Raw genomic sequence first — 23,358 nt, 5'->3', positions numbered from 1 at the left:
TCACAAGCACCGTCATGGACAATTTAGTTTCTCCAATTCACCTCACTTGCATGTCTTTGGACTGTGGAAGGAAACCGGAGCACCCGGAGGAAACATGTCGCCTCACAGGACCTTTTTGCTGTGAGGCGACAGTGCTACCCATCGAGCCACCGTGCCTGCCCCTCATAAACTGTAATAAAACACACAGTGATCAGACACAGACTTACCTGCTGTGTTAAGCCAACCAACAGCTGAGTGAGAAGCAGCTGTAACACACAGATACTTACATTATTAATTCTGACTATCAGAAAATGATGTGTAAATGAGTTAAGCAAAACGTACCATCTCGAACAACCTCCGGAGCAAAAAGCCCATCTGCACGGATTCAGTTCGGGGAAAGTTCAGCTCGTAGCACAACGTGGGAGCGAAAACGAAATAATACAAATCTAAACAAAACAGAAAATGTTCAGTGACAAGCAAAAACAAAGTGATCAGACAGCAAGCTGTTATTTTATTACACCACTGTGTGTACTTTTATGTATGTGACAATGATTTTAAATTGATTAAACAAACATACAGCGGTACCTTGTTACTCGACGTCCCCTATTTGGACTCTTAAACTCGACGTGTTTAGTTTAAAAAAAAATTTATTAATTTAATCTCAAATTAAATATAACCAGCCGCTTTGTTCAGCACTTGGCTTGAGCGGTAAAACGTAGTCAAAGTGTGAATATGAGACAAATCTGCGTTTGTGTGGAATAAGCGTCAGATCCAGGGTTACAGCTCCACATGTATCTGTGTTTATCTGGATTTTCCTCCCTCTTTCACTTTTAAACTTGTGTTACAGCTCGAGCTTCTGAGAAATTGTGAGAATCAGAATCAGCTTCTCCCAGAGTCTAAAACGCTTCTGGTTCAGAATAAAGCTTAACGTGGTTTAATGTAGTAAAAGAAGGAGACAGGAGCACTAAACTTCTCTTCATTATTACTGCTCATAAGTTCTCTTCACTAATCAAATTCCTCACTCGCTGTTTTAGTACAATAAGTCACGTTAAGCTTCTCATGTGAATGCGCCAGTGCTGAACGGAATACGGTATTCCAAGATCAAGCATCTCCGCGATTAAGAAGCATAAGGAAACAATAAAGAAGTAAAGCTTAAGTGCAGCTTTTATTGTACTTTCTATTGATTTGTAACTGTTTTTAATTGTATATCAGTGTGTTTATATTATATTTGTCTTATTTTCAGTGCATTATTTTACATGAGCCTAAAATACACTGTACACAGTTCTACAGGACCATGGACGCATTAACAGGTTTCCCAAACATCCTTATGGGAAAAATACCTTGAAAGTCAACATCTTTAACAAGACACCAGTCCCAGAGCTGGTTAGCCCACCAATGCTGAGATCTAGGGAGCCAGGGTTCAAATGTTAAAGGTGCTATCAGCCAGACATGATTGAGTAATGTCCATGGGTCTGATGCTGCCTAGCATGCCAGTCCCAAGCCCAGATGGAAATAGGTGGATTGTGTTATAAAGGGCGACCTAGATCTGCTGTGGCGACCCCTAATGATGAATTAATGATGCAGCCGTAGGAATTAAACACTTTCTATTAGAACAATTAGAAGTCATCTGTCCATGGGATAAAGCAGAATTAATTTTCAGGACACCGATGATCAATTAGACAAAAGTAAAAATTTGTAAATGGATAAAAATAAGCAACATTTCATTTACATTAACATTACAGACCAAGCTGAATGTTTACCTTTGAAAGAAAGGTTTCCAGGGTAGGACACGTACACGCCAGAGTCAGTAGACGGTGGAGCCGGACCTGTGTCAGGAAGAACAATAAAGGGATGAGTGGACGGATACGAGACCATTTAAATTAACGTGGGCGGCACTGGTTTACTGTTTTTACCATCGCTGCCCCTTTACCTGATACCGCCGCTGCGCCTCGGCTGAACAACACTCAGAATCCTGTAGGAGTTGAAGGAGTTAAGAACAGCAAACGAACCGCAACCCGATACCATCAGAAGCCTGTAAGTTTGGAAATCTACACTCCCGGGGGTCAATTTAGGTCCGTATGTGTCTTAAAATCGAGTAATTCATCGAGTTACGGAGTATAGGCGTCGTTCAGGGAACTATAATGACGAGATTCATTCATAACACCGGAACTCTCAGGACTCGATCTGTAAAATCTGGGCCGCATTTAAGTACAGGATGTTAGCATGAAAGATGCGAGCGCATGATGGGATGTGACACGCTGCCCACAAGCGGCCAGGACTTTGGGAGGGACGCCCATACACCTATTTTTTAATATGCATCCAATCAGACAGACGAGCAGCGCAGAAAAAAATATGGACACAAGTCAAGAGCTTCAGTTAATCTTCAAATCATGTACTGAATATAAAACAATAAGAAGGTCTGAGCGGCCGCGGCATGGTTGTTGGTGCCAGGCTGGTTTGAACGTTTTGGAAACTGCTAGAACAGGAATCCAGGACGAGAATAGGCACAGGTTCACTAGAACTGGACTGTAGAAGACCTGCAAATACATTTCTGGGTCAGAATTTGGCGCAAACCGCATTGATCAGTGGACGAGATCCATTCGGTGCAAGTCGTTCAGGTTGGCAGCAGTGGGGTTAAGATGTTTGGAATGGTTTCTTGGCACACACTGGGCCCCCAATACCAAATTTTTACCACAGTCAAGTTGATCATTGTTGCTGACTGTATACAATCCTAAATGGCCACAATTTACTCATCTCATAATGTAAATCAAAAGGTCGCTGGTTCAAGCCCCATCAACAACTGCCAGGTTGTCATTGTTGGGCCCTTGATCAAGACCCTTAACCCTCAATTGCTTCACTAACCTTCCCAGTTACCGGATCTGAATCCAATACAGAGAAATTTGCAGCGATTACACGATGCAATCATGTCAACATGGACTAGAACCTAGAACCTGAAGGAACTGAAGCTGTTCTGAAAGCAAACGGGGGTCCTGAGAAAGCTGAGAAAAAGCCTTTGTAACTAGTTTTAGGACTCCAATGAACCACAGCAAGAGCCGTTATTTCCAAATGGAAGAGTGGAGAATCTACCAGGGAATGACTGGCCTGCTAATATCTTTAGGGCCTCAAACTCATAAAAGATCAAGTCTGTAGAACCGCAGACATCTTGCCTTCAGTCCATGAGAGGGTAGCAGGGAGTAAAAACTGTAAAAAACAGTGTGTGCTGTACCAACCGCTTTTTTTCCCCATGCATGGGGTGGGATCATATGAAGATCAGTATTGCGCATGGAGAGTCACACACCGATCTCTATTATGAATCAGCCAGCAGGGGTCGTAATTGCAGCAGCGATGAGGAATCCCCACGGCACTCCCACCCTCGGACAAGCCAATAATCGTCCATGCAGGCGCCCAGCTGGTCGTTAACAGAGCCAAGATTTAAACTCATGAGTTTGAGATGTAAGCTCTGGTGTGCTAGCATGTTTTACCACAATGCCACTCAGAGTAAGTCACACACACAGCGACTTCATACTCGACTCATGACTCACAAAGAATGACTCTTGAACAACAAGAGTCTCTAGCGTCAGCGTGTGTTAACATTAGTTACGTGTGACAATTAACCCGTTTCGACCGTCTTACCCCGCAACACACACAACGTGTAAATGTTCCAGCCAGCTTCCGGCGTAGTGATGAAGCGTCGCTCCCTACTCCCTACACAGTTTGAAGTTCACTTCATTTGAACATTTTCGTTACCTTTGGATTGGAATCTCATTAAAATGGTGGAATACCCTACGTAGTGCACTTCACAGGAACAACCGGGGTGAATGGAAGGCTCCTACAGAATTGGCGCAAATAGTTGAAAGAGCGCTCTTGAACCAATCAGAGCTTCTGATTGTAATTGTTAGTAAGAAATGCTGTTATTTGCATTTATTCAGTTTGCGTCACACAGATGACGTGGTAATGAAACGCTCGATCGGCTTTCTAACCACTTCCTGTTTTACTTCACGACCGGGAAAAGTTTGGAGGTTTTTAATTATAAGCACATTTACAAAATAACGGATTCTGTTCCTAATGGGACGCACGCTTATAAATGTAATAGCATCTGGAAGAACAGAAGCTCAGGTAAGCAGCGGTTATGATGGTTTTTGCTGTGTTTGGGATTTTGGCCGCTGTGCCGTGATTTATCGAGCGCTTTTGTTCTGTAATGAAAACAAAACGTATCAGTTGAAGCTTTTAACTGGAACCTTCTTGTTACAGAAATTACATTCATTTACACAATGAGGAGGAAAGTAAAGACACGAAGTAAAACGGCTAAATACACTCGCTAATCTGTTGTTGTTTTTTATCTGAACTTACAGATTATTTCTTTATTTCTACGCTACATTTACAATATATGTTTTGTGTTTATTATATTGACTCGTGACTTGACTCGGACTTGTATTTTGTGACTTGTGAACATCTCAGGTGCCACCCTAGCGCCCAGGTATGATGTTCCTAATAAAAAGGTCAGTAAGTGAAAGGAGTTTTGCTGCATGATGGTGTTGTGTTGTTGGAATTCTGAGCACGCATGTACACAGGGAAAAAACTCTAAACTAACTAATGTGACTGTAGTGCACAAGTCATTAAGTTCAGACAGAACGAGAGAGAACGAGAGAGAGAGAGAGAGAGAGAGACAGGGAGAGAGGACGTGTGCGAATGCAGGTTCTTTCACTGCCTGGAAGAGAGAGAACACACTCACATGACAGTGATCTGGACAGGGTTCGAGCCTTCATCTGCATCCGCTCCCTGCTCCACCTGTTCACGTCTTTATACGAGTACAGCTTCAGAAACAGGATGGTACAGATGCCCAGCGCGAAGACGCCGCCACCTGCACGCACGCACGCACGCACACACACACACACACACACACACACACACACACACACAAGAAAACCGAGAGTACATGACAAAATTAGGCCAAGTTCTACAGAATATAATATTATACAATAGACAGTCAAGTCCAGTTTGACATTGATTACTTGTAGAATAGCACCTTTATTTGTCATATATACAGATTTATTTATTTATTAATTATTTATTAGGGTTTTAACATCACGTTTTACACACTTTGGTTACATTCATGACAGGAACTGTAGTTACTCATTACACAATATTCATCAGTTCAAGTTTAATATCAGACACAGTCATGGACAGTTTTGTATCTCCAGTTCACCTCCTGTGCACGTCTTTGTACCGTGTGAGTAACCCACACAGACACGGGGAGAACATGCAAACTCCACACAGAAAGGGCCTGAACCGCCCCCACCTGGGAATCAAACCCAGGCCCTTCTTGCCGTGAGGCGACAGTGCTACCCACCGAGCCACCGGGCCGCCCGTCCAGTTCAATTAAATTCTTTTTCTGCATATCCCAGCTTGTTTGGAAGCTGGGGTCAAAGAGCAGGGTCAACCATTGTTAAGGGCCTTGCTTAAGGGCCCAACAGTGGCTGCATGGAAGAACTGGGATTCAAACTCTCAACCTTTCAATTGAATAGCCCAAAGCTCCACCCACTAGGCTACCACCATGTCATACTGTATGATATACAGTATGTCACAGTTTAATAATAGTAGTTTATTAACAATATTTAAGTCTATTTACTTTGTGATTGTTCTATTCACTATCAGGTGAAGTGAATAACACTGATTATCTCTTCATCACGGCACCTGTTAGTGGGGGGGATATATTAGGCAGCGAATGAACATTTTATCCTCAAAGTTGATGTTAGAAGCAGGAAAAATGGGCGAGCGTGAGGATCTGAGCGATTTTGACGAGGGCCAGATTGTGGTCTGCAGTGGTCAGTATCTATCAAAAGTGGTCCGAGGAAGGAACAGTGGTAAACCGGCGACAGGGTCATGGGCGGCCAAGGCTCATTGATGCCTGTGTGGTCTAATCCAACAGACGATCTACTGTAGCTCAAACTGCTGAAGAAGTTCATGCTGGTTCTGATAGGAAGGTGTCAGAATACACAGTGCATCATGGTTTGTTGCAAAGCTGCAGACCAGTCAGTTAGGAATAATGAAGTGGTCATAATGTTGTGCCTGATGGGTGTAATACATATAAAAAAATGACGATAGTGTGATTCTTACCTGGTGTTATGGAGGGCAGCATGAGCACGGTGATCATCGGAAAACACAAAACCAAAGACAGATTGATGACGTGAATAATCAGGCCGATCTGCTCGCTAAACGTCCCCTGGATAAATAATAAGAAACAGGATTAAAAATGATAGAACTGTTTACAATATAAACGTGCTTTAATCTCGGGGTAAAGCTGGTAAACTCACCATGGCTAATTTTCTTTCTGTGTACAGTGCCGTGAGTATGAACACATTCGACACTGGAAAAGAACACATTAGATCCACATTATAAACCTTATAAACCTAAAAAAATTAGCACATTTAAAGATTTGGTTTGTTGATTAGGATTTGATTGATTGTTAATTGAGGATTAAGGGCCTTGGAACCAGCAACCTTCTGATCACTAGTCCAGAATCGTAACCACTCAAGTACTAATCTACTACAGACTAATATTATTGACTTGTTGTAGGATTTGAAGGTGATGTTTTACACACAGACAGAAGGTCCTGGGTTCGATCCCCAGTCGTGACGGTCCGGGTCCTTTCTGTGTGAAGTTTGCATGTTCTCCCTGTGCTCCAGTTTCCTCCCACAGTCCAAAAACATGCAATCAGGTTAATTGGAGAGATATATAGGTGAATGTGTGTGTGTGTGTGTGTGTGTCTGCCCTACGATGGACTGGCGCCCCGTCCAGGGTGTTACTGTGTGCCTTGCGCCCATTGAAAAGCTGGAATAAGCTCCAGCTCCCCCCCGTGACCCTAATTGGATAAGCGGTTAAGAAAGTGAGCGAGTGAGTGAGTGAGAGTAATTAGGATTTTCAAGTGAATACAATTTGGATTTGGAGCAATTGAAGATTAAGAGCCTTGAAAAAGGTGGGGCTTGAACCTTGAACCAGCAACCTTCTGATTACTAGTCCAGTATTCTCACCACTGAAGTACTAATCTACTACAGACTAAAACTATTGACTTGTAGTAGGATTTGAAGGTGGTGTTTTACACTTTGGTTCCATTCATGACAGGAAGTCCCAGAGTATCTCCAATTGACCTCACCTCTGTCTCTGTAAGATTTGTGCAGGTGAAAAGAAGTGGTTTGCATCTGCACACATGTTTACACTGGGTCTGTCTGAAAACCCAGTGATCTTTCTACATAGACGCATTTTACATCATCCTACACTCCTGAGAAGAGGGCGTGTCTAAATTCTCAGATCCCTTAAAATGCCCCTACTGAGGCGCCTTAATTCTGAGTGATGATCTGACTGAATAACGAGGGCGCGTGACGGCGGATGAATATAATGCGGATCAACCAACCTTTCAAATGTTTATAAATTCTCATTGATGTTTCATTTGTTTAAAGGTGTAACTATACAAGTGTCGCTTATCTGTAAATTCGGGCTCGTCAGGGACACGAAGGGAGACGTTAGCTGGCGTGCTAGCGAGTTGTGCCGCCTCAGCCCGTCGGTTTGAACAGCGATGACTAAGTAGCACATGTGCCTTATGAGCTCCATGTCTTATTAGAATCGTCTCTACTGACTTATACGGTACACGCCCGCCAACCCACTGGCGCACACCACATAAGCGGTAATAGAGTGAAAGGTGTTTGGGTGTAGCATAATAACGATGACTGAAGGGTCAATAAATAAAAACATGGGAGAACATGCCAACCCCTTACTGACAGGTCTCCAGGACCCATGCTGCAGTGTGGTACGTCCAATTGGCCTGAATGAAGAAATCCCATCCAAAAACATGCAGCCAGGCCAATCGAAGCTTCTAAAATACGTCCTCATCCGAGGACACGTAGGAATCCGATACCTGACCTGTATTAATACAATGGGCGTCCAAATATTTATATTTAGGCTTGAAACCATAATTTTAAGGACGCCATTCCAAAGTTAGATTTTAGGATCATCTAGTCCTTCCATAATTGGTTTTGACGTGTCTTGGGTCAACATTTTATCCTAAAAACTCTTGGCCAAGACAGGAATTCAGGACACAGTATATTTACTGTGAAATGCGTGGGTTTTCCTCCGGGTGCTCCGGTTTCCTCCCACAAGTCCAAAGACGTGCAGTCAGGCCAATCGGAGCTTCTAAAAATGCGTCCCCATCCGAGGACACGAAGGAATTATATACTTGACCTGTATTCATACTCTGACTTTGTACCGTACATGTCCAAACATTATATACACTGCCTGGCCAAAAAAAAAAGTCACCACCTGGATTTAACTAAGCAAATAGGTAAGAGCCTCCCAATGGATAATTACTGCATGGGTGATTATGTTTCAGCTGGCAACAAGTTATTTAACCCTAACTGATGCAGTGAGTAGCTTCTCATTTGTTAAACGACCATGTGGAAAGACACGTCCTGTGGTCGTGGAAAAGATGTTAATCTGTTTCAGAAGGGTCAAATTATTGGCATCAAGCAGAGAAAACATCTAAGGAGAAGCTGAAACGACTAAAATCGGGTTAAGAACTGTTCAACGCATTATTAAAAAGTGGAAGGACAGTGGGGGGTTTTTCAAAAAATCTTGAATGATGGTGATCGGCGATCACTTAAAAGTTTGGTGAAATCAAATGGTAGAAAAACTCCAGTAAAACTCAGGGAGATGTTTAATAGTGAAAGTAACGCACAATGCGAAGGGAACTCGAGGGATTGGGACTAAACAGCTGTGTTGGGGTAGGAGAGGTGGGCGCTGATGTCCTGTGAAAGCCTTCATGACCTTGTTACCTGCTCGCTCTCCCTTTTAGTTATGCTGTAATATTTGTAATATCTGTAAAACTCAAAAACTGTAAAACTGTTGTTTTACTCAACTAGCATTGTACATTATTAACTACATTCTTTGTTGTTTTACTCCAAAGGCATTCTGATGGAAACCAGTTTACCCGCCGAGGTTAAGGATTAAAGTCGAGACTGCCGTGACAACGATGCTGCTCCTGCCGGATGTGACGGGTCTGGAGTAATTGCACCAAGAATGACAAGAAATCACTACAGACTTTATTGAAGACTAGAGCGAAGAACAACTCTATTATTATTTATTTATTTATTTATCTTTTTATTACCAGTTATAACTTTTAGATCATTTAATTCTGTGTTTGTATGCTCTGTGTAAATCGTGTATTTATTTAAAGTATCCTCCAGGCCACCCAAGAAGGACGGGCCCTGCTGAGTCTGGTTCCTCTCAAGGTTTCTTCCTGTAATTTTTAGGGAGTTTTTCCTTGCCACAGTCGCCCTCGGCTTGCTCAACAGGGGTTTTTGTATCTGTTGGTCCTGGATTTTGTAAAGTTGCTTTGAGACAATGTCTATTGTAAAAAGCGCTATATAAATAAAGTTCACTTGACTTGACTGTGTAGCCTTAAGAAAAACACTCGTCAGTGAGGCTAACCGGCAAAAACGGCTTCAATTTGCTAGGGAGCATAAAGATTGGACTCTGGAGCAATGGAAGAAGGTCATGTGGTCTGATGAGTCCAGATTTACCCTGTTCCAGAGTGATGGGCGCATCAGGGTAAGAAGCGAGGTGGTTAAAGTGATGCACCCATCATGCCTAGTGCCTACCGTACAAGCCTATGAGGGCAGTGCTACGATCTGGGGTCGCTGCAGTCGGTCAGGGTCTAGGTTCAGCAACGTTATGTGCCCAAAGAATGAGGTCAGCTGACTACCTGAATATACTGAACCACCAGGTTATTCCATCAATGGATTTTTTCTTCCCTGATGGCACGGGCATATTCCAAGATGACGATGCCGGGATTCATCGGGCTCAGATTGTGGACGAGAGCTTCAGGGAGCACGACACATCATTTTCACACATGGATTGGCCACCACAGAGTCCAGACCTGAACCCCATTGAGAATCTTTGTGATGTGCTGGAGAAGACTTTGTGCAGTGGTCCAAATCTCCCATCATCAATACAAGATCTTGGGGGAAAAATTAATGCAACTCTGGACAGAAATAAATGTTGTGACGTTGCAGAAGCTTGTGGAAACGATGCCACAGCGAATGCGTTCCGTAATCAAAGCTAAAGGCGGTCCAACCTATTATTAGAGTGTGTGACCTTTTTTTTGGCCAGGCAGTGTATTAGGGTTGAAACCATAATTTTAAGGATGCCAGTCCAAAGTTTGATTTTGAGAAATCAAACCTGTGCTACTGAGAGACACAAATCCCAAACGTACCAGCGTGGACGTTAATACCGTTTTAAAACATCCTAATATAAAAGACACTCTAACAATTAGTGTGAAGTGTCCTCGAGGGGCTTCCTCACAGGAACATAACGCCTAAGCATCATATTTGAAAAGGAACAACATTAAGCTACATAATTGGACCTAAAAGACCACAGTCGTGCCTCTTCGCGGGTACATTTACGCCGTCTGTACCGCCGGGAGCGTGAACGTTCCTTCATTATCTTTATCTGACCGTGCAGATATCGAGCAGCTGTTCAAACCCGGTGAATCCGCTCGCGTCCGAGAGAGAACTCGTACCGGCGCTATGTTAGTCTATTCATAATCGATCTCGTACAGGACGCGGTAATAATCCCGTCCTTATTGGATTCCGCCGGCTAATCGAATTATTCCGGCGCTAATTTAAGATGCACGCTCGTGCACCTTAAATGAGAGTAAAAAAATGCAATAAAATCACCTGCAGTTTTGCCCAATAATTGGTTTATTTAGTGCGCAGACTTAATTGGATCGCCATAAAATTTCTACAGCTAAATATTAAAGGAATAAATAACCAGCACATGTAAAAAAAAAAACTATAAATAAACTAATAAAGGGGAAAAAACACGATGTAGGCCTGTACAGTCCACAACGACGTAATGAAAATAAGTAGTTTATCAGCAATAATCCACTTTAAAGCAGATTAACGCTGCAGTATGTAACTTTTGCTGATAAAATCGAAGAAATAGCATTATTATTCTTCTTATTTTGCTATTTTATTCATACATTTTCTCCCTTTTCTCACAGTTTAGCGTAGCCACTTAGTCCTCCACTGCTGGAGACCCTGATCTCGACCCGAGCAGGATATATCTGCTGTATTTCATTGCTGTGGATTTGCTTGTGAGGTCAGTCTAGCGCATGGAGAGTCACGCCCTAATCTCCACGTCCCTCCACTTCTGTACAGGCGCCTCGGGGTACTAACCAGGGTTCTTACAAAGTGTCGAAGACCTTGCCCCCTTGCAGACTTTAGTGGGCAATCGTGCCTGCTTAGGGGCGCCCAGCAGACTGATAGCAAAGTGGGTCTGCACAGGGGGCACTAGACAAATGAACCTAAAGGAACATAGATACATGGGGAGAACATGCCAACCCCTCACAGACAGGTCTTCAGACCTTGCCCCCTTTTTTTGTTGGGTCTTTTCCCACCCAGCAGACTTTAGTGGGCAATCGTGCCTGCTTAGGGGCGCCCAGCCGACTGATAGCAAAGTAGGTCTGCACAGGGGGCGCTACCCAAATGAACCTAAAGGAACATAGATACATGGGGAGAACATGCCAACCCCTCACAGACAGGTCTCTGCAGTGTGGTACGTCCAATTGGCCTGACTGCATTTCTTTTGACTTGTGGGAGGAAACCGGAGCGCCCGGAGGAAACCCACGCGTTTCCTCCCACAAGTCCAAAGAAATGCAGTCAGGCCAATTGGAGCTTCTAAAAATGCGTCCCCATCCGAGGACACTTAGGACTCATCATACTCATCATACTCATATGATCGGGCACCTACACACAGACATGACTGGCTAACGTCTGCGGAGTGGGCGGGGCGAAGGGATTCCTAACTGCTGCTGCAACTACACCCTCTGCTGGCTGGTCGATGGCGCTGCACAGAGATGATGAATAATGGAGAGCAGTGCGTGACTCTATGTACGTGATACTGATCCCTGTGTGAACCCGCCTCTTGCAGGTGAAAAGAAGTGGTTGGCTATGCTAACGTGTCAGGCATACGTACCTATGACCAGGCATGCAGCAGGCCAGCTGTACGGGTCCTTTAGGAACAAAGACACCACCTGAATAGGGTCCACCAGCACACCGTACCTTAAAAGCAGGACAATATCATTACAAACGCGGCACGTGGTGCATGTTCTTGCACTGTATTCACTGTATTCGTGTCTCGACCCGCCCCTGCTGCACATCTGTTCGACCCGCGCCTCATAAATGTTTGTTTTGCGTGAGAGACGGTTTACACGGCCGTGACTGAAGCTGGCAGCTGCCTGAGGGAGTGCAGAACACGACGGCAGCATACGGTACCCTCGGCCTGGGAACAGCGCTCAAGCTGAATGAGAGTCGGACTAGCGCTCGCACCCAGCGACCTGAACATCTCCACAGTTCCCGACGTTATACTTGATAGTTTATTGGGGTCGTAAAACAATATAATAAAGTGGCTTCTTTCTCTTGTTCTAGCTCCATGCTATGCTGGGTAACATGATTTTGTTTGTTTGGTTGTGGGTTTAATGCCACGTTTACACACTAGTGATGTTCATGGCAGGATGGTAGCTCATCATAACCGAATTCAAGGTTAGTCAGTGCATATATGGTGTCTATCAGCGGACCACAACCTTTTTTTAAATCTTAGACCCCCCTGTGTTCCAAAATATGTTCTCGGACCCCCTTGACACAGGTCATGATATTTTTCTCACACTTTCAGTAAGAATGACAAAGATTTACATTTGCAGCATTTAGCAGATGTTTATCTAAAGCAGGTTACAATGAATGAATACATTTTGAGCAATTGAGAGTTAAAGGCTCAGGGGCCCAACAATGGCACTGGTGGGGCCAATGGTGGGGCTTGAACCAGCAACCTTCTGATTGCTAGTCCGGTACATTAACTGCTAACTGTACCACTGCCCCTGCTTGCTCATGGGAATTCAATAAATCCATGATGAAGTTATAAATCTCGGTATTTTCTGATTCTGGTCGATGTGGGTTTACTGGTGTGCTGGTGTTAGGAGCCTTCTCACTTACCACTGTTGTATGTTGTTTTTATTTGCGCTTTTTTTTACCAAATTATTTTCAACAAATTGAGGATTGTTTCTATTTTGGCTTGGTTAAAATGTTTCCATAGTTTCTGGTATTGCTATAGATTGCCGTTCGTGCAAGTATTTAGGGCATTCAGTCAGTATGTGTTTAATAGAAATAGATATTTGGCAAATGTGTGCGTCCACATTTGCACCGGCATGTGGTACAGACCCATTTAGTATATCGCTATATATGTACATACATACCTGAGAAGGTTTTCCAAAAACAGTCGAGCGTTACTCAAGACCTGCAACACAGGAAGAGCACAGTGGAACATGGATATTACTAAATAAAATGAATAAGAGTTTCAGTATCAGTTTAAGCTTCAGTTATCTTGTACATAAATTCATTGGTGATTTGATCAGGTACGTCTGACATATAGATGCACTTTGTACCACCGAGCTGATACCATTTAGGTGGGAATGTTTACAGTATAGCACTTACACCGATCAGCCATAACATTATGACCACCTCCTTGTTTCTACACTCACTGTCCATTTTATCAGCTCCACTTACCACATAGAAGCACTTTGTAGTTCTACAATTACTGACTGTAGTCCATCTGTTTCTCTACATGCTTTGTTAGCCCCCTTTCACCCTGTTCTTCAATGGTCAGGACCCCCACAGGACCACCACAGATCAGGTATTATTTAGGTGGTGGATCATTCTCAGCACTGCAGTGACACTGACATGGTGGTGGTGTGTTAGTGTGTGTTGTGCTGGTATGAGTGGATCAGACACAGCAGCGCTGCTGGAGTTTTTAATCACCTCAATGTCACTGCTGGACTGAGAATAGTCCACCGACCAAAAATATCCGGCCAACAGCGCCCCGTGGGCAGCGTCCTGTGACCACTGATGAAGGTCTAGAAGATGACCGACTCAAACAGCAGCAATAGATGAGCGATCGTCTCTGACTTTACATCTACAAGGTGGACCGACTAGGTAGGAGTGTCTAATAGAGTGGACAGTGAGTGGACACGGTATTTAAAAACTCCAGCAGCGCTGCTGTGTCTGATCCACTCATACCAGCACAACACACACTAACACACCACCACCATGTCCGTGTCACTGCAGTGCTGAGAATGATCCACCACCTAAATAATACCTGCTCTGTGGTGGTCCTGTGGGGGTCCTGACCATTGAAGAACAGGGTGAAAGCAGTTTAAAAAGGTATGTAGATAAACAGATGGACTACAGTCAGTAATTGTAGAACTACAAAGTGCTTCTATATGGTAAGTGGAGCTGATAAAATGGACAGTGAGTGTAGAAACAAGGAGGTGGTTTTAATGTTATGGCTGATCGGTGTATACAGCTATAGTAATATAATGATAGTACATGTCGAGTCTGTAAAAGTGTTTCTAGTGCAACAAACTCGAACCATGTTGGTTTACCCTGTAAAATTAAAAATCTGAGAATTATAGTGACTCTGTAGTGTCTAGGCATGTTTCGGGTTGAGCTAATGCTCAAATAAATCGGACCTTCTGTACCAAGGAACTGCATTTCAGTGCCAAACACTAAGAAATTCTAAAATTCATGTAAATTTAATTTTAACTCATAATTTTATGCTGATCATGGGGCTCAGGATGCACGGCGATAAAGCAATGAGTGAAGGACGGGCCGTAGGGATTCCTCATATCTGCTGCAATCATGAGGAGCTTGCACAATAAGACGGGGGGTAATAAAGATTAGTGCGCAATATGGATCTCCATATGAACCTGACTTGCAGGTGAAAAGAAGTGGTTGATTTGTATTTCCGCCTTTACTGCTGCACACCTTCCTTCCTGGCCGATGAGGGCCATAAGGAACACACACACACACACGCCGATACGTGTGCAGTAGCTGCCGCATCGTTTCATCTGCATGAGGTGGGTTCATATGGGAATCTGTATACTCCCAGTGTCATTGTGAGGGCGCCATCGATCAGCCAGCAGAGGTCGCAACTGCAGCAGTTATAAGGAACCCCTCTGGCCCTCCCTCCCCCAGACAAGCCATCACATTGCTGCTGACTTCCAACATACCTTCGTTTAGAGCAATAAATGCACCCACTGTATTTTTTATAAGTACAAAGGTACAAGACGTGTGTAAATTCAAAGTAAATATGTTAACTGGATGCATAGTTATTAACATAAGAGCGTAAATCTATATTTCCCTCTTAATGTAGTCAACCGCTTCTTTTCACCTGCATTAGGTGTGTTCATATAGAGATCCGTATCGCATACGGAGAGCTATGCACTGATCTCCATTATCCCCAGTCTCTGTGTAGGACTGAGGAAGTATCAGACCCTCTCGCCCTCCCTCAGATGAGACAGTCATTGTCTGTGTAGGTGCCCGGCCGGCTGTTAGCAGAGCTGAGATTTGAACTCACGAGCTTGAGATGTCAGAACTGATGGGGTAGCGTGGTATTGTTATTTATTTATTTATAGCAGCTTTAATGTCCAGCTAATTTAAGTCATTCATAAGTAAAGAGAGAATGTGTGTAAATTTAAAGCGGGTTTGTGCACTACACATATACACACCTGGTGTTATAGATTAATCATATATACTGAACATTATAAACAGAAGATCCAGGTTTGCGCAGCAGGCGTTCGAGATATATAAAAGTCAGCACTTTAAAGCTGCTTTTATTTCCAGCCTCACAGGCAGAACGAGGAATGTAAATTCATTCTTCTCAGTGTGAAGCTAAGAATGAGCAAGCTGCCCGCAGCTCGGGTTCAGACAGAGACGCTGTTTCAGGAAATCTATTCCTGGGTGTCGCTTGGCACCGACTGTGTTTCCCAAAACGCACGCCGCGAACAATGATTCATCCGGTGCCAAGCGAGTGCCAGGGTACATACCTCAGCGAGATAAACAAACACGCTTAGGTACAAATAAATGTTCTGTACGCACGTCACTATTATAACGGAGCACAACTACTGGGATTATATACTGACTGGCTTAAACTGTGGCTACAAACTCAGAATTATTCAACCCCCTCATAACGAGCATCTAAAGATGTTCGATTCCCAGGTGAAGCTGTCCGGGTCCTTTCTGTGTGGAGTTTGCATGTTCTCCCCGTGTCCGAGTGGGTTTCCTCCGGGAGCTCCGGTTTCCTCCCACAGTCCCAAGATGTGCAAGTGAGATGAATTGGAGATGCCAAATTGTCCATGAGTGTGTTTGACATTAAACTTGAACTGATGAATCTTGTCCTGTCATGAATGCAACCAAAGTGTGTAAAACATGACGTTAAAATCCTAATAAATAAAATAAATAAATAAATAGTACTTAGTTGAGACCGTTTTGCTGTTATGACCTGTTATGACCTGTTATGACCTGTTGCAAACGTCATGCATAGCCAGACACCAGCTTCTGCCAGTGCTCCTGAGGAACCTTAACCCATTCCTCAGGGGCAACGGTGTCCAGTTTACTAATATTCTCTGGTTTGAAAGCTTTTCAAATCCCACAAATGTCAGGCGACAGTGATAGGCCACTTCAGAATCTTCCAAACCTTGGTGGACTTTAAGGTATGCTTGGGATCACTGTCCAGTTAGAAGATCCATATAAAATAATAACAACAAAACTATTACACATTAAATCGATGGCACCTGCACAATGACACAGGGGATAATGGCGATCGGTGCGTGACTCTCTGTGCACAATACGGATCTCCATCTGAACCCAACTCGTGCAGGTGAAAAGAAGCGGTCGGCTAATGCCTTAAAATTACAAACAGTGAAGCTGTTCAACATCACTATGGCCTCTGACTTAGAGTATTAAACTCACATGCGGATCAACATGGACAACGATTGGCTGGTCCAAGGGAGGGAGGGTCGAATGGGATTCCTCATAACCGCTGCAATTATGACCTCTGCTGGCTGATCGATGGTGCCTGCACAATGAGACTTGGGATAACGGGGATCGGTGCCTGACTTTCTGTGCACGATACGGATCTCCACGTGAACCTGACTCGTGCAGGTGAAAAGAAGCGGTCGGCTAAACCCGAAAATGACAAACGGTGAAGCTGTTCTGTGTCATTATGGTCTCTGACTTCAAGTATTAAACTCACATGAGGATCTGCGTTTTAAATATTATTTTTACAAAATGATGTGGATGTTTTGCATCTCGTCCCAGTAGGTAGCTAAAAATCTGCTGATCTTCTTATAATAATTACATAAACATTGTCAGAATAAGCTTCAATACAACGCTTTATATATTATTATATTTTAATATAGCTGGTTGTGCTGCCTTAGCCCACTGTTTAAAGTGTATATTTATGATGCTTTATTCATTAATTATATATAAAAGGTGACCATACGTCTATTTTCCTGGATACGTTCACTTTTTGGGAGTTAAAAATGTGCATAAATGCATTTTATTGGTTTGTCAGAAGACCTCACCTGTCTAGCCAGGGAACAACATACATTTATTGGTATGTCTGCCATATAGTACCACTGACCAGATACCATTTAGGTGGGGAATAATTTCAGTATAGCACTTATACAGCTATATGTGTGAAATTACAGCACATGTTGCGCCTGTAAAAGTGTTTCTAGTGCAGCAAACTTTACTCGAACCATGTTGGTTTACCTTGTAAAATTAAAAAATAGATGATTATAGTCACTCTAAAGTTTTGGGTTGACTTAATAACCAAATAAATTGGACCTTCTGTACAAAGGAAATGCGTTTAAAGCAATAAATGCATCCACTGTGTTGTTTATAAGTACAAAGGTACAAGACGTGTGTAAATTCAAAGTAAATATATAAACTTGATGCGTAATATCCAACCAGGAAACAAGTCTGCCCACGACACATTACCTGATCAGCACAGAGGATAATCAGCTGTAACCTGCCCACCATGCAGAACCAGAAATACACCGAAAATAACTGACCCACTTCACCCAGCAATCCCATTCTCTAAATCCTCCCACTGGAAAACAATTCAGGACAATTAGAAGCAAGACCACAACATACAACCCCCCCCCCCCCCCCCCCCCCCCCTTCCCCTCCCAGGCAGCGTATCTCATCAATCACGCTAAACTCCGGACTACACCGACATTAAATATCTTACAGCTCGCACTATATAAATGCACACCATGCACTTATGTGTACCGGGCTTCTATAACCAACCTAATTGCACTCATAGATTTTTATATAGCTTCAGTTGTTACTTAATCTTCTGCTATATGTATAATTTATCCAAAACTAAACAGATCTGTACATTTCGATACTTGTTTTATACATATATTTTAATTAAACTTTCATTCAATGCTGTGTGAGACTAACTGCTTTAAATGATTTAAATTCTCGTCTAAAAATGCATAAACGAATGCTTTCTGTACATAAAATAAAGCAGAATTTATATAATAGAGATGCAAAGTTAATAAATACACTTTTATTTAGAGATCTGAACAGTAATCAGCAAAGTTTAAGTGTTAAAGTAGGGTAAAGCACGCTAGCCCACCAGTGCTGACATATTGAGCTCGTGAGTGATGGGCTGGTCCAATGGAGAGACTCTCTGTGCACGATACGGATCTCCACGTGAACCCGACTCGAGCAGGTGAAAAGAGCTCGTCTGTTGGATCGGACCACACGGGCCAGCCCTCTCTCTCCACGTGCATCAATGAGCCCTGGCCGCCCACGACCCTGTCGCCGGTTTACCACTGTTCCTTCCTTGGACCACTTTTGATAGATACTGACCACTGCAGAACGGGAACACCCCACAAGAGCTGCAGTTTTGGAGATGCTCTGACCCAGTCATCGAAGTGAATTACACTGATTATCTCTTCATCACGGCACCTGTTAGTGGGGGGGATATATCAGGCAGCAAGTGAACATTTTATCCTCAAAGTTGATGTTAGAAGCAGGAAAAATGGGCGAGCGTGAGGATCTGAGTCAGTTTGACAAGGGCCAGATTGTGATCTACAAAACTGCAGCTCTTGTGGGGTGTTCCTGGTCTGCAGTGGTACAGTGGAAGGAACAGTGGTAAACCGGCGACAGGGTGATGGGCGGCCAAAGGCTCATCGATGCACATGGGGAGTGAAGCCTGGTCCGTGTGGTCCGATCCAACAGACGAGCTACTGTAGCTCAAACTGCTGAAGAAGTTCATGCTGGTTCTGATAGAAAGGTGTCAGAATACACAGAGCATCACAGTCGCAGGGCTGTTTTGGCAGCAAATGAGGGACCAACACAATATTAGGAAGGTGGTCATGATGTTATGCCTGATAACAATGTCATGCATTTGCACAATGATAATATAGGCATTCATATTCGTATTCAATTGGTATGGAGACTTTATCAGTTATTTTAATTACACCACGGACTAGACATGTACATATATTGTTTCACCTAATCAATTTCTGATTTTGATGCCTGCAATATGTTCCAAAGCGATCGAGTAAAAAGCGATCGGGTAAAAATCTAACCCACGGTGAGACTAAAATCAGGAGTGTCAAGTTGAGAAGCTAACACAGTATGGATCAATTATACACTGTTATATTTTAACCGGTCGGGCTGTGTTTATTTAATTTTTAACTTAAATTATCAAGTAACTTAGTGACTCATTTCTAGGATCAAGTGAGCTTTGATACGTGTTGTACTGTTCACACTCTTACAAAAGAAAAAACATGTGGTGACAAGTTTCTTCACATAGAACTTTCACACTTGCATGTACTGTCAGTGTTGTAATCCTATTCTGTAAGCCGTGACGTGTGTGTGTGCGTGCGTGCGCGTACTCACCAACATTACAACACACCAGTTTAGAATGCCTCTGTAATTCTTAAAACTGCTCTCTGAACTCAGCAGTGATTCCTGCATCCGGTGACAACTGCAAACAGATTGTAAGTAAAGCAGGTAAACACGTGTAAACTCGCTTTTTTATGCTGTTATACCAATTGCATGATACCAGGCATGAGCTGGTGTGGGATACTGGTAAAAGACACACAGCTGGAAACGGAAGTTCCTGAGTTCAGGGGGTTCGAATCCCTCGCTGGGCTCACAAATACAAAAGGCGCATGACATTAAAACCACCTCCTTGTTTCTACACTCACTGTCCATGTTATCAGCTCCACTTACCATACAGAAGCACTTTGTAGTTCTACAATCACTGACTGTAGTCCATCTGTTTCTCTACATGCTTTTTAACCTGCTTTCACCCTGTTCTACAATGGTCAGGACCCCCACAGAGCAGGTATTATTTAGGTGGTGGATCATTCTCAGCACTGCAGTGACACTGACATGGTGGTGGTGTGTTAGTGTGTGTTGTGCTGGTATGAGTGGATCAGACACAGCAGCGCTGCTGGAGTTTTTAAATACCGTGTCCACTCACTGTCCACTCTATTACACACTCCTACCTAGTCGGTCCATCTTGTAGATGTAAAGTCAGAGACGATCGATCATCTATTGCTGCTGTTTGAGTCGGTCATCTTCTAGACCTTCATCAGTGGACACAGGACGCTGCCCACGGGGCGCTGTTGGATGGATATTTCTGGTTGGTGGACTATTCTCAGTCCAGAAGTGACAGTGAGGTGTTTAAAAACTCCAGCAGCGCTGCTGTGTCTGATCCACTCATACCAGCACAACACACACTAACACACCACCACCATGTCAGTGTCACTGCAGTGCTGAGAATCATCCACCACCTAAATAATGTAATGGTGTATATTTTTGGAAAACACCAGGCCCCTAAACCCCAAATGTTTCTTGTTTGACTACCATGGCTTATTTGAGTATTGCTGCTGACCATGGACATCCATTTATTGCCATAGTTTTCCATGCCAGTCATCTTAAACTGGTTCTACCAACATGTCCATATAATAACTCCACTGTATTTCAATGGCCTCCCTAGTCACCAGACCTAAATCCAAACAAACAACTCAGGATCTGCAGCAATTACACCATGCACTCGAATCTTAAAGGAATATTTCCAAAAGCTTGTGGAATCAAAGTAGTAGTTCAGATGTGAAGGTACTGGACTAATAATCAAAAGGTTGTTGGTTCAAGCCTGACTGTGACTGCCATGTTGCTGCAGATGAGCCCTTGAGCAATACCCTTAACCCTTAATTGAATGGATTGATGCTGTAATTTAAGGTGGTATCCGGATGCTTTTTAATAAAGAAGACAGTGAGTGTACACTACATTGTGGACAGCAAAAATTGGCCTTTTCGTATTGAAAAAACGTACCCACCTCCGGCAGGCAGCCCAATTTCATTTATCTGCACTGCATTGTATACAGAAAACACATCAATAGTTTTATTATCTTCCATCTGCTTCTCCTGGTTATGGTTGTGTTGGCAGCAGACCGAGAAGATCAGCCCAGATCACTTTATCTCCGACAACAGACTTCAGATCCTACCGGAGGACGCCAAACGTTTCCAAGTGAATTATCTCTTCAGCAGGACCTGGGTCTTCTTATAGCCTCCGTCCAGATTGAAATGAGTAAACATCCAGCGAGTGTCGACCAGCAGGCGTTGTTCTAAAATGTCCAAATGATTTTTAAAGTCCACCCAAATGAATGGGATTCTAATTAATTCCAATAATGTTAAATGAGGTGCATTAATGACTCTCAGAGATTACTGCAGTTTCTTCTCACCATACTACGTACAACTATACCTACTGTGTCTCTATATATGGTCAAAATCAGAGATTTAACACCCAAAAAATACCCTTTTACTCAGCAGATGAATCATGTAGTATTTTACAGTTGTATGATGCTTTGTTTTGCTGATCTTATATCCTACTGCTGGTCTGTTTAACCAAAAGTTGGGTTACAACATGATTAAACCACTGAGATCAATAACCACCTTTAATTTTCTTCAGCTAGGACGTGTTATACACTGATCAGGCATAACATTATGATCACCTTTCTAACAATTGTGTTGGTCCCCCTATTGCTGCCAAAACAGCCCTGCGACTGTGATGCTCTGTGTATTCTGACACCTTCAGAACCAGCATGAACTTCTTCAGCAGTTTGAGCTACAGGAGCTCGTCTGTTGGATCGGACCACACGGGCCAGCCTTCTCTTTCCACGTGCATCAATAAGCCTTGGTCGCCCATGACACTGTCGCCGGTTTACCACTGTTCCTTTCTTGGACCACTTTTGATAGATACTGACCACTGCAGACCGGGAACACCCCACAAGAGCTGCAGGTTTGGAGATGCTCTGACCGTCATCTAGCCATCACAATTTGGCCCTCAGATCCTCACGCTCGTCCATTTTTCCTGCTCCTAACATCAACTTTGAGGATAAAATGTTCACTTGCTGATATATATATATATAGTGATTATGACCTTGCTTGTAGGTATCCATTGTTCAATTCTACACTTATCACCATAATTCCTTGCAATGTGAGGTGGATTGAATACTTCCGAGTGCAACTCTACCTGTGCACAGGTGTATCCTGGATGAGGAAATGACCTTCCCCATACTATTGGCAAAAGGTTGGGCTGAAATGACCAAACTCAGTTACAAAAAGGGGGTGTCCACATACTTTTTGGTCACTTTGGGATGAAATGAACTATAAAAACTAACAAAGTTGTTGCTTGTTAGAGCATACCTTTACCCCGGGCAGTGTTTGTTTTAATGGGGGTGTGTGGCGATGCACTGGCGCCCTGTACGGTCAGGGTCGCGGTGAAATGCCCTGACATACATCGAATAGGTGGAGAAGCTCACCTCATGTTATCATAGCGACTCCGTTTGCGAGTCTCCTCAGCCGGATCGCGGATGTGGAACTCCGGTACTTTGTGCTTGGGTTTGTTGCCTGTGCTGCGGCTAATATCAGCCAGACTACCTCCATTTAATCGTCTCACGAGTTCTCCTTCTCCTTTAGCGCTGGTGATAGTAGCTCGTCTCCGGCTTCGAGTTAGAGGCCCGAAATCCTTCACGTCCCCCATAACTGCAGTTTAACTCGTCAGTCCTGAACTTACAGAAACAGCCAACAGGTCCGAGATATCCCTCCGCTCGTAGCCATTACGCCTGATCAAACACACGTCTCACATACACACTGCACCATTGCTCAATCCAGCACGGTGCTTGAGTCCGTAAACTGGTATTCTGTCCACGTCAACAACGTGCTGCGATCCCAGTTTACGACTTTTCCTGGATCTATTTCCGCACTCTCGCATGCTTAGACTCGAACGCTGCATTCTGCAGCACCGACACGGAGCAACACTGCACCTCACCGGGCGGCTTAAAAACTTCGAAACATGCACACCGGGAATGTATTACGATTTTCTACTGGTGCTTTAATGTATAAATATATGCTGCTGCTGGTTTTAGAGGTCATTACTGGTTGAACTGGTGTAATGTACAAAA

General features: G+C 43.5%; 1 protein-coding gene across 1 annotated transcript in view; it reads right to left on the bottom strand.

Moving 5' to 3' along the window:
• Positions 1-23,067, bottom strand: part of dgat1b (diacylglycerol O-acyltransferase 1b) — a 35,127-nt gene extending 12,060 nt beyond the window's left edge. The window contains exons 1-10 of the mRNA XM_062991707.1: positions 22,717-23,067; positions 19,785-19,872; positions 13,280-13,320; positions 12,007-12,092; positions 6,294-6,346; positions 6,097-6,202; positions 4,712-4,840; positions 1,740-1,805; positions 322-425; positions 207-245 (exon numbers count right to left, since the gene is read on the bottom strand). Coding sequence (XP_062847777.1) covers positions 207-245; positions 322-425; positions 1,740-1,805; positions 4,712-4,840; positions 6,097-6,202; positions 6,294-6,346; positions 12,007-12,092; positions 13,280-13,320; positions 19,785-19,872; positions 22,717-22,937 — 933 coding nt within the window. The 5' untranslated portion in view covers positions 22,938-23,067. The remainder of the gene's footprint in view (positions 1-206; positions 246-321; positions 426-1,739; positions 1,806-4,711; positions 4,841-6,096; positions 6,203-6,293; positions 6,347-12,006; positions 12,093-13,279; positions 13,321-19,784; positions 19,873-22,716) is intronic.
• Between the last annotated feature and the right edge of the window lie 291 nt (positions 23,068-23,358).

Source organism: Trichomycterus rosablanca, chromosome 3, assembly GCF_030014385.1.
Source record: "Trichomycterus rosablanca isolate fTriRos1 chromosome 3, fTriRos1.hap1, whole genome shotgun sequence".
In the NCBI taxonomy this organism is placed as follows: Eukaryota; Metazoa; Chordata; class Actinopteri; order Siluriformes; family Trichomycteridae; genus Trichomycterus; species Trichomycterus rosablanca.
The sequence above is the reverse complement of the archived record's forward strand: the minus strand, read 5'-3'. Positions and strand labels throughout refer to the sequence as shown.